Raw genomic sequence first — 12,360 nt, forward strand, 5'->3', positions numbered from 1 at the left:
AGGAAGACAGGGAGGCCCCGACACCTGGAAAGAGGCTCATACCACGGGATAATCCAGGCCTACAACACGTGGTGGGAGTTGACCCAGCCTGTGAGGTCGAGAGAAGATCCAAAAGCAAAGACTGCCCACGAGGGAGTGAAATTAATAGGTCCGTCTGGGAGGCGGCCCGAAATGCCCACGACGGAGTGAAATTAATAGGTCCGTCTGGGAGGTGGCCCGAAATGCCCACGACGGAGTGAAATGAATAGGTCCGTCTGGGAGGTGGCCCGAAACTAGTCACCTCGACAGTTGTGATGCAGTCACCACCACAAGTCTCACAAAACAACGGTTTTGGACGAGACTGACTTTATGACCAAAAATATTCCTACTTACACTTTGTATTGAATTAAAATGTTTCTGATTCATATCGGATGCCACATAGGCTTTTTCTAAATGAGAAATTGGTTTGAAGGAGCAGTTGCTCTTTAAGATACTGTAGCAACCTCGCAATTCTTGAGCATAATTATTTTGATAAACGTGAAAAGGGGCATCTATTAAACATTTAATTAAATTAGTATGACCATAGCATATTTAGATTTATTTTCTGATGTATTTTGATATTATTTCCACATTTACTGATCACCTGATGACCTACCGTGAATATAGTGGTTTGATTTCTAAAAGGGTCCTATTTTAAATGAGGAATTTTTCATCCCGTATATTTTCTGTTTGAACTAATGTCTGTTGAATGAAGATATGTTCAATATAAAATGTGAACTGCTCACTAATCGCCTGCTATGAATACACTGTTTTAATGTCGTACATATCCATTTTGTTTACGGGAGGTTTGTCTTACTGTATAATAGCTGTGTGTGAGTGTGTGTGTGAGTGTGAGTGTGTGTATGAGTGAGTGTCTGTGTGTGTGTATGTGTGTGAGTGTGAGTATGTGTGTGAGTGTGTGTGTGTGTGTGTGTGAGTGTGTGTATGTGTGTGAGTGTGTGTGTGTGTGTGTGTGTGTGTATGTGTGTGAGTGTGTGTATGTGTGTGAGTATGTGTGTGAATCTGGTTTTAGCTGTATAGAATTAACGGTCAATTGTTGATACATTTTATCTGATCATTTTGTAAATATTTTTCTTTCTTGTTGTTGGAGAGTGTATGATTATGTAAGATGTGATTAGACAATCCTGTTTCTTGATTGAGATATCAATAAAGAATAAAACATCCGTGAGCCTTAGGCCCAGGCAATGTTTAGAAGTGAGTTTAGGAGGTATGCTAACTTATTTCTAATGTTTCATCAGACCTGCTGTGTCCATCGGGGCTTGTTTTATTCACCACTAGCTAACAATCAGTAGAAGTGAATGGGGCTTGTTTTAGCCACCACTAGCTAACAATCAGTAAAGGGAATGGGGCTTATTTTAGCCACCACTAGCTAACAATCAGTAGAAGTGAATGGGGCTTGTATGCGTGTTCTCTTTTTCCAATGGCAAAATAAATCAGTAGCTAGGACTGTTAGCCAAATGATTTCACCAGTTAGATAGTCCGGGCCTGAAGAAAACCAGTTAGATAGTCCGGGCCTGAAGAAAACCAATTAGATAGTCCGGGCCTGAAGAAAACCAATTAGATAACAACCAATAGAAGTGAATATGGCATGTGACATCAAAACAAATATGAGATTGATTTGATGTTTTGGTCACGTGCCACATTCACTTCTATTGGTTGTTAGCTAGCATACGTTTGTAGTGGCTGTTAAGAGAAAACCCAACCATGGATTAGTTGTAGAAGCCCTCAATTGGTACTTAATTGAATGAGTTTGACACCCCTGCATTATAGAATGAGCAGTAGAAAAAAAATAGGTGAGTAAATGTTGTTTGCTGTGAATCAAGTAATGCTCCCTGTATTTTCAATGCATTTTTCTGTGAAACATTGGTAAACACTACACGTGGGGGCTCCCGAGTGGCGCAGCGGTCTAAGGCACTGCATCTCAGTGCTAGAGGAGTCACTACAGACCCTGGTTCGATCCCGGGCTGTTTCACAACCGGCCGTGATCGGGAGTCCCATAGGGCGGAGTACAATTGGCCCAGCGTCATTCGGGTTAAGTTTTGGCCGAGGTAGGCCATCATTGTAAAATAAGAATTTGTTCTTAACTGACTTGCCTTGTTAAATAAAGGGTCAATGAAATGTAAACACCGATAATCAGACATAACTGGTTTACATACATATCAGTAACATGCATTTGTGACTATGAACACTGTAATGGCTTCTCACAACAACCTTTAATATTCCATCTAGATTATTTATTTTATTGTCAAACACAGCGATCTTTACTTACTACCTTTCAGTAACCAATTACATTGAGGTTACCACCATCTACTGTAAACATATATATCATTTTACAAACTATTCAACTCATCAAGGTGCCGGTCTCTTGTCCCTTTTCTTGTGAAGGATTTTATCCCAATACAAATTGCACTTTTTAAATAGGAGTAAAAACTGACATTTGAGTTTGTTGCGCCCCTAAAATGGCACCCCAATTCCTGGGCTATATAGTGTAGTGTATATACAGTGTGCAAAACATTAAGAACACCTTCCTAATATTGACTTGCATTGCAGTTCTCGACACACCTAAACCGTTGCGCCTGGCACTTACTACCAGACCCCGTTCAACGGCACTTTAATATGTGTCTTGCCCATTCACCCTCTGAATGGCACACATACACACAATCCATGTCCCAATTGACTCAAGGCTTAAAAACATCCTTCTTTAACCTGTCTCCTCCTCTTCATCTACACTGATTTGAAGTGGGTTTAACAAGTGACATCAATAAGGGATCATATCTTTAATCTGGATTCACCTGGTCCGTCTGTCCTGGAAAAAGCCGGTGATCTTAATGTTTTGTCCATTCAGTTTATAGTTTCATGCTCTACATAGAGAACAGGGTGACGTTTGGAAACCACACCTTTAGTTACATTCATTACCGTTTGTTGTGTTGGCTCACGTTTAATCTGATCGAATACTTGCAAAGCCAATTACATTCATTTAACTTAACCTTTATAAAAGTTGAGCTTGTAAAAATAAATCACAAAAAAGAAAACATTTCTCAAATGAAGTAACTTCATCTACATCGTCCTCTTTTTGCATATTACGTTATACTATCTGCCTTGTATATTAGTAAACAAAAAACAGAAACGGTGAAAATCCCCAAAACAACACAATACCTTTATAAATACAGCATATAGGCTTGAGGTTCAGAAACCAAAATGTCCCAGAACTCACACTGACAATAAAACCAAAATGTCCCAGAACTCACACTGACAATAAAACCAAAATGTCCCAGAACTCACACTGACAATAAAACCAAAATGTCCCAGAACTCACACCGACAATAAAACAAAAATGTCCCAGAACTCACACTGGCAATAAAACCAAAATGTCCCAGAACTCACACCGACAATAAAACCAAAATGTCCCAGAACTCACACCGACAATAAAACCAAAATGTCCCAGAACTCACACCGACAATAAAACCAAAATGTCCCAGAACTCACACTGACAATAAAACCAAAATGTCCCAGAACTCACACCGACAATAAAACAAAAATGTCCCAGAACTCACACTGACAATAAAACCAAAATGTCCCAGAACTCACACCGACAATAAAACCAAAATGTCCCAGAACTCACACTGACAATAAAACCAAAATGTCCCAGAACTCACACCGACAATAAAACCAAAATGTCCCAGAACTCACACCGACAATAAAACCAAAATGTCCCAGAACTCACACTGACAATAAAACCAAAATGTCCCAGAACTCACACTGACAATAAAACCAAAATGTCCCAGAACTCACACTGACAATAAAACCAAAATGTCCCAGAACTCACACTGACAATAAAACCAAAATGTCCCAGAACTCACACCGACAATAAAACCAAAATGTCCCAGAACTCACACCGACAATAAAACCAAAATGTCCCAGAACTCACACCGACAATAAAACCAAAATGTCCCAGAACTCACACCGGCAATAAAACCAAAATGTTTTCTCAAGGAAAACATTGCGACTTCTATTCAACCCAGGCAGCATCAGTTTCAACTGTGTTCTCCAGTCCTGGTCCCTGGGACCCAAGGTGCACATTTTTGTTATTGTCTTAGCTCTAATACACCTCCATCAGTCAAGTGTGTTAGTTCAACAACAGAAATGCTCACCCTTTTGGGTCCCCAGGATTAGGAAACAGTGAGTTACAACATCTATCAAATTGAGGCAGACCTACCAGAAGATTATAGATTTGTATGATTATTCTTGATTGTCAAGTCATCTCAACAAATCATATAATGTACCTGTAAACTGCCCATGATAACCCTCTTATAGGTCTCAATTACTAGTTATCAATGACTAGTTATCAGTTATTAGGTACTAGTTACTTACTAGTTATCAGTTATTAGGTACCAGTTACTTACTTGTTATCAATTATTAGGTACCAGTTACTTACTAGTTATCAATGACTAGTTATCAATGACAAGTTATCAATTATTAGGTACCAGTTACTTACTTGTTATCAGTTATTAGGTACCAGTTACTAACTAGTTATCAGTTATTAGGTACCAGTTACTAACTAGTTATCAATGACAAGTTATCAGTTATTAGGTACCAGTTACTTACTTGTTATCAATTATTAGGTACCAGTTACTTACTAGTTATCAGTTATTAGGTACCAGTTACTAACTAGTTATCAATGACAAGTTATCAATTATTAGGTACCAGTTACTAACTAGTTATCAATGACAAGTTATCAATTATTAGGTACCAGTTACTTACTAGTTATCAGTTATTAGGTACCAGTTACTTACTAGTTATCAATGACTAGTTATCAGTTATTAGGTACCAGTTACTGACTAGTTATCAGTGATTAGTTATCAGTTATTAGGTACCAGTTACTGACTAGTAAACAGTGACTAGTTATCAGTTATTAGGTACCAGTTACTGACTAGTTATCGAGTAATAGATTACAGGACCCTAAGGAGCCTGGTCGATGTAGTACACTATATATAGGGAATAGGGTGCTATATATAGGGAATAGGGTGCTATATATAGGGAATAGGGTGCTATATATAGGGAATAGGGTGCTATTTGTCCGACCAAACAAAGACAGTGTGTTGTCCATGTTAGATGTAAATATCTGCCAGGCTGGACAAAAAAATGATAAACAATGAGACCCAGTGAACACTCAGGTGAATGCTTTTTAAGTCTAACAGTCAGATCACACTTGTGTTTTTATTAGACCTTTATTTGTGTTTAAAGGTGTACATGTTGGTGTGTCTGAAATCTGTCATGCCTCCTACTTACTAAAACTACAAATTGTGTACTAACAGTACTACATACTATTTAGGACGTACTGGTTAGTAAAGATGTATGCAGTAAGCAACAAATATCAACATACTACTTATCTAATGCGCAAATCGGGCTAGTTTCTACCATTCGCTCATTTTTGTAGAGCGCCGTCCCCTATTCTGATTATCGGCTGTTGTCAAACACAAGTGGGTGTGAAAAGACGATTCGCTCCCTCAATAGCGTATATAGCGAATTCCACTAGACGAAAGGCTAAATTAATATGACATCCTGGCATTTAAAACACACTCAAAGTCAAATAATATTAAAACATTCTACTTTCACATTCCCGAAAAAGCCTCCCCCATTAGAAGGCAGGCACAGGTGTTCTGACACAGCCAGCACGTGTGTGTCTACTGCAGGGCACAGGAGCCACAGGGTAGAAAGTCCTGTACGTATACAGCCACAGCCCTGGTGAGGTATGTCATACTGCCAAATCGTCCACTAGGGGCGCTGTCATACAGCAAGCGACACACTCCTGTGGAGGGGTCTCTCTCTAAGATCTGCTCCTCTGCTCCCAAGTCCTTCTGTAGAGGAAGGGAGGGAGGGACTTTAATTTAAGAAAAAAAAGAAAGAAAAGGAAAGAAAGAAGGAAAGAAAGGAAGGAAAAAGAAAGAAGGAAAGGAAAGAAGGAAAAGAAGGAAGGAAGGAAAGAAGGAAAAGAAAGAGAAGGAAAGAAGGAAAAGAAGGAAAATGAAAGAAGGAAAGGAAAGAAGGAAAAGGAAAGAAGGAAAAGGAAAGAAGGAAAAGGAAAGAAGGAAAAGAAAGAGAAGGAAAGAAGGAAAGGAAAGAAGGAAAGGAAAGAAGGAAAGGAAAGAAGGAAAAGAAAGAAGGAAAAGAAAGAAAGATGGAAAAGAAGGAAAAGGAAAGAAGGAAAGAAGGCAAAGAAAGAAAGATGGAAAAGAAAGAGAGAAGGAAAGAAAGAAGGAAAGGAAAGAAGGAAAGAAAGGAAAAGGCCCATCTAGTACTGGTAGAAAAAAAGAACAGAACCCACCTGTTTATAGAAGAACAAACAAATGCGAGCCCACCCACCTGGTCGTGGTAAAACATGTCGTTGGCGATGTGGACGATCTTCTCCACATGGATGATGCTGCCCACGCTGTCTATATCCACGTCTGCCAGCATGGTGAGAACTAAGATGGCCTCCACCAGTAACTGGCGGTACTCTGGCTGGGGCACCCGGTTCAGCACCGTCTCCACGTGCACCGCAAACTTGATCTCATCTAAAGTCATCTGGGGTGTGACGGGGGTTGGGGGAGTGGAAGGATGGGAGGGGATGAGAGAGAGGGAGTTGGAGAGAGAGAGACTTTCTGAAGTCAGGAAGTACAGTGTCTGAATAGAAAACTATTCCAATGCATAAATCAGTAGTCATCATTTTTTTGAACATAATTTCTCAACAGAGGCATTTCTAATCAGCGCTGTGATTGGACGCCTTACCTCCCTTGTCGTTGAAGATGGTAGAACGAATCCTTCTATGGACAGACCATGACACTGCAAAGCCAAACAATTCCTTTAATGACTGAATGGGTTAGAATCAGACCTGGGTTCAAATACTACTAACATAATACTATTACTATACACAATATTAACATATAATACTATACACAATTCAATATTATATTAACATTATATATATAAAATACTACTAACATAATACTATTACTACACACAATACAGTATTATATTAATATTATATATATAAAATACTATATTTGGTAGAACCCTAAAGGGCGATTTCTAATACTATACCTATAAAAGGCAACAGTAAACATGAATGACCTCCCCCTTGAGCCAATTATTGACAACAATTCAAGCTCAATTGAACAAGATTCAGGAGTGGTGCCTGAGACAGCGTTTTCCAACACCATCAACTAAACACCACACGATGGAATTTATTTTGGAAGAACGGCGTTGCATCCCTCCAATAGAGTTCCAGACACTTGTAGGATCTATGCCAAGGTGGCCCAACACCCTATTAATGCACTGCAGTACTTAATGCAGCTGGTGGCCACACCAGATACTGACTGTTACTTTTGATTTTGACCCCCCCTTTGTTCAGGGACACATTATTCAATTTCTGTTAGTCACATGTCTGTGGAACTTGTTCAGTTCATGTCTCAGTTGTTGAATCTTGTTATGTTCATACAAATATTTACACATGTTAAGTTTTCTGAAGATTAACACAGTTGACAGTGAGAGGACGTTTCTTTTTTTGTTTGTGTATACATTGTTATACTAATATATATATATATATATATATATGTATATATACACACACAGACACACACAGTTATACTAAACTATAGATACTGTAATACTATACTAAATGTATATTGCAAGGTTAGTCCAGACCTTCTGCAGAATCTTCCAGACCTTCTGATAGAAGCCTATGGGGACTCTGTTGAGTGCTCCGTCTAGACGTCTCCTACGCAGCCATTGGCCGTGCCTCGTATCCTTGGTGATGGGCGTGCTCACAGGAACGTCCAGAGACTCTATGGAGGGGAGCCTGTACCTCTGTGACACACACACACACACAGGCCACATACTGTAGCAACCTTTACCCAACACCTAGCGACCTCATCAAGAGGTCCCCACCTCCTGGAATAGTGTTTAAGGTGTTGGCTTCACAGTCGCTTGACCCCAGTTCGAGTCCCGGCCAGGGCTACCCACCAAACTCACTACAACCCACCAAACTCACTACAACCCACCAAACTCACTACAACCCACCAAACTCACTACAACCCACCCAACTCACTACAACCCACCCAACTCACTACAACCTACCCAACTCACTACAACCTACCAAACTCACTACAACCTACCAAACTCACTACAACCCACCCAACTCACTACAACCTACCCAACTCACTACAACCTACCCAACTCACTACAACCTACCAAACTCACTACAACCTACCAAACTCACTACAACCTACCCAACTCACTACAACCCACCAAACTCACTACAACCCACCAAACTCACTACAACCCACCAAACTCACTACAACCCACCAAACTCACTACAACCCACCAAACTCACTACAACCTACCAAACTCACTACAACCCACCAAACTCACTACAACCCACCAAACTCACTACAACCCACCAAACTCACTACAACCCACCAAACTCAGTAGAACCCACCAAACTCACTAGAACCCACCAAACTCACTACAACCCACCAAACTCACTACAACCTACCAAACTCACTACAACCCACCAAACTCACTACAACCTACCAAACTCACTACAACCCACCAAACTCACTACAACCCACCAAACTCACTACAACCTACCAAACTCACTACAACCCACCAAACTCACTACAACCTACCAAACTCACTACAACCCACCAAACTCACTACAACCCACCAAACTCACTACAACCCACCAAACTCACTACAACCTACCAAACTCACTACAACCTACCAAACTCACTACAACCTACCAAACTCACTACAACCTACCAAACTCACTACAACCCACCAAACTCACTACAACCCACCAAACTCACTACAACCCACCAAACTCACTACAACCCACCAAACTCACTACAACCTACCAAACTCACTACAACCCACCAAACTCACTACAACCCACCAAACTCACTACAACCTACCAAACTCACTACAACCCACCAAACTCACTACAACCCACCAAACTCACTACAACCTACCAAACTCACTACAACCCACCAAACTCACTAGAACCCACCAAACTCACTACAACCCACCAAACTCACTACAACCCACCAAACTCACTACAACCTACCAAACTCACTACAACCCACTAAACTCACTACAACCTACCAAACTCACTACAACCTACCAAACTCACTACAACCTACCAAACTCACTACAACCCACCAAACTCACTACAACCCACCAAACTCACTACAACCCACCAAACTCACTACAACCCACCAAACTCACTACAACCCACCTAACTCACTACAACCCACCAAACTCACTACAACCCACCAAACTCACTACAACCCACCAAACTCACTACAACCCACCAAACTCACTACAACCTACCAAACTCACTACAACCTACCAAACTCACTACAACCCACCCAACTCACTACAACCTACCAAACTCACTACAACCTACCAAACTCACTACAACCCACCAAACTCACTACAACCCACCAAACTCACTACAACCCACCAAACTCACTACAACACAAATATATTCATACATATACAGTACCAGTCAAAAGTTTGGACACACCAACACATTCACCCACACATTCACCCACACATTCACCCACACATTCGCCCACACATTCACCCACACATTCACATTTTTCTTAACTTTTAAAAACTATTTTCTACATTGTAGAATAATAGTGAAGACATCAAAACTGGGAGGGAGACCTATACAGTACATATGAATATATAAATACATACGAGAATATAATGTATGCCCTATGGGCGGGAGGTTGTACCTCTGACAGAGACGTAAAATATACATACCAGTATACATATCACGTTAAGCCAATGAGAGATTAACCTTTCCAACTGCAAAATGGCAATTTCGCTATGATAATTACAATGAGTTAGGATGTAAACTGGGAAAGTGATGACCATTTGAAAGTATATTTTGTGTACTAAAATGCATTTGAACTCTTACCCCAGATTCAATATGTTCCATGTCCAATGAGTGTGATGTAAGGCTCTGAAGTGGGGAGAAAAGAATTCACAACAGGACAACAGCCAATGACAACCGTGTGGGTGAACAACTACGTTAAAAAAAATCACTGTGCCAACCGACCACCATTCTTATCACCATAGAGACCGCCCTATTACCAAGGCAATGACCGCCCTATTACCAAGGCAATGACCGCCCTATTACCAAGGCAATGACATATAAAAACCCTAGATCCAGTGGATTGACCACAAGTGAACCACAATCTGATTTTTGACCATAATTCAACTGGTTTTAAGTGACTTTTGCATGCATTACTGCATGACAGCGCACAAGTGAATTAACACCCTGTAACCAAGCAACAAGTCATGACCATCATCATCACCTGTCTTTGCTGCGACCATGACAACCTGAGCTCCTCCAACTGAAATGGAAAGATGACTGAGTGACAAGGTCTGGAGAGGAGAACAGTCTGGGTACTTTTGGTTTTTGGTCTGTAGGGTCATAACCAATGGTTTTCAACTTCAATATTCTGAAAGTGCCCTCCTCCTACATCAGTCCCCTTTTGAACGGGCTTGGCAATTATATAAATGAAATTCGTGAAAAAGCGGTAATGTAATATTTATATAACTATATTTGTGTTTGTGGATGAATTTGCTGAAGACCATTGGGCCACGTCCTTAACGATTAAATACTTTCTTTTTTTTTAACTACAAAAGTTAAATGACGTGTCACATTCACAGGGTTCTGAACCCTTTAAAGATGAGCGCTATGCAGAAATCACTCCTCCATTTCCTGGTTGCAAATATTCTAATACTTCGCCTAATTTCAGTTTATGTGACAAAACAAGCAAGTCTAATGTTGAGAATCATTGTACCGTCTTAAACTCTGTCAAATATATTTCTCATAACTAAATATATTGTATTTTCAGCTGTTTGAAGCCGGTGTACAAAACCCCAAATAAAAGATGCAAAATGCTAAACTTAAGAACAGGGAAACATAGAAATAGCACACATAGAACATATCTACCACTTCATAGACTTCAACGAGAAAGAAATGTGTGTTATAGATCTGTGTGTTATAGATCTGTGTGTTATAGATCTGTCAATGAGAATTTTGGTCAGGTCACCCCAAAAGTTGAATTTTGCAGCTTTAAAAAGCCAATAGACCTGTGACATCATGTTCTCCCAGCCAATTCGTTTTAGTTCAGGTTTAGTTGACCCATTTCCACCAGGTAAAATAACGAATCAGAAGGATAAACACACTACAATTAAAACTAATCATGTCGATCTCTCAGATGGTCAACATCCATCATTCCTTCTATACATCTGGAAATGGTTACATTTCTCCAGCCCCCCCCCCCACTTTGTTGCGGTTTCAATTCCAGAATGCCTCTTTAACACGTACCATCCTCATGTCACTCTTCAGCTTGCTGATGCCCGCCCTCTCGCTTTTGGTGGCGCCCACATTACCCACCTCGTGGATAGAGATGGCCGGACTGGCACCTGCGTCTACAGAACGCACTGGAACACACACACAATTATTTCATAGAACTAACATAGGATACCACATATAAGGATGTCATAATATGTGTGTGTAGTATTTTACATGTAAAATATGAGTTCATGGCAATCTAATAACTGTTCATAAAGATGTTCATAGGGATGTTATGACAGTTCATAGAGGCTTCATACCACTCTTCTGCACTCCAAACTCTTTCCCACTGAGGATGTGATGAAGCAGGATCTTTAATTCTGATGGACTCAGACTCATCAGACTCTCTGTAGCCTCCTCTCCTACAGGGCCCGCGACACACACACACACACGCACGCCACGCACGCACGCCACACACGCCACACACGCACGCACGCCACACACGCACGCGACACACGCACATAACAAACACGCACGCCACACACGCACGCGACACACGCACGCACGCCACACACGCACGCGACACACGCACGCACCACACGCACGCACCACACAATTTCAAAATGAACTTTTCGCATAAAAAATAATAATTGTATTGAATTGGTTACAGGATGTTTGACACTACTTCCTACTTCACTGTAGGGTCAAAAATAATACAAACATTTTAGGGAATGTCCTTTTCTAGTCATTGTGACCTGAGCAGTTGAGAGACTGTGCCAGCCTCTGGGTTCAACTTACTGCTACTATTAATTTGACTTATTACCTGAGCAGTTGAGAGACTGTGCCAGCTCAGTGGCCATCACCTGGATGATGAGTCCGATACGCAGCCTGTACATCTCACTGAACAGGCTGGGTTGGGTACGCATGTTCATCGCCAGGTACACCATGATCTCCTGTTAAATACA

General features: G+C 40.8%; 1 protein-coding gene across 4 annotated transcripts in view; it reads right to left on the reverse strand.

Moving 5' to 3' along the window:
- Positions 1 to 5,253: 5,253 nt before the first annotated feature.
- Positions 5,254 to 12,360, reverse strand: part of phka1a (phosphorylase kinase, alpha 1a (muscle)) — a 60,828-nt gene continuing 53,721 nt past the window's right edge. For 2 of the 4 annotated variants that reach the window (XR_016483086.1, XM_036987260.2), the window contains exons 26-33: positions 12,219 to 12,348; positions 11,716 to 11,817; positions 11,429 to 11,544; positions 10,007 to 10,051; positions 7,723 to 7,884; positions 6,808 to 6,861; positions 6,403 to 6,603; positions 5,254 to 5,897 (exon numbers count right to left, since the gene is read on the reverse strand). Coding sequence is in view for 3 of the 4 variants with exons in the window: in XM_036987260.2 (XP_036843155.2) it covers positions 5,724 to 5,897; positions 6,403 to 6,603; positions 6,808 to 6,861; positions 7,723 to 7,884; positions 10,007 to 10,051; positions 11,429 to 11,544; positions 11,716 to 11,817; positions 12,219 to 12,348 (984 nt within the window). In the remaining variant the exon portion in view is untranslated. Of the gene's footprint in view, positions 5,898 to 6,402; positions 6,604 to 6,807; positions 6,862 to 7,722; positions 7,885 to 10,006; positions 10,052 to 10,406; positions 10,446 to 11,428; positions 11,545 to 11,715; positions 11,818 to 12,218; positions 12,349 to 12,360 lie in introns of all 4 variants that reach the window. The other 2 variants (XM_036987258.2, XM_036987261.2) reach the window with 2 other exon arrangements.

The sequence above is a fragment of the Oncorhynchus mykiss genome, chromosome 9 (genome assembly GCF_057628025.1).
Source record: "Oncorhynchus mykiss isolate SJ-2025 chromosome 9, ASM5762802v1, whole genome shotgun sequence".
NCBI lineage: Eukaryota > Metazoa > Chordata > Actinopteri > Salmoniformes > Salmonidae > Oncorhynchus > Oncorhynchus mykiss.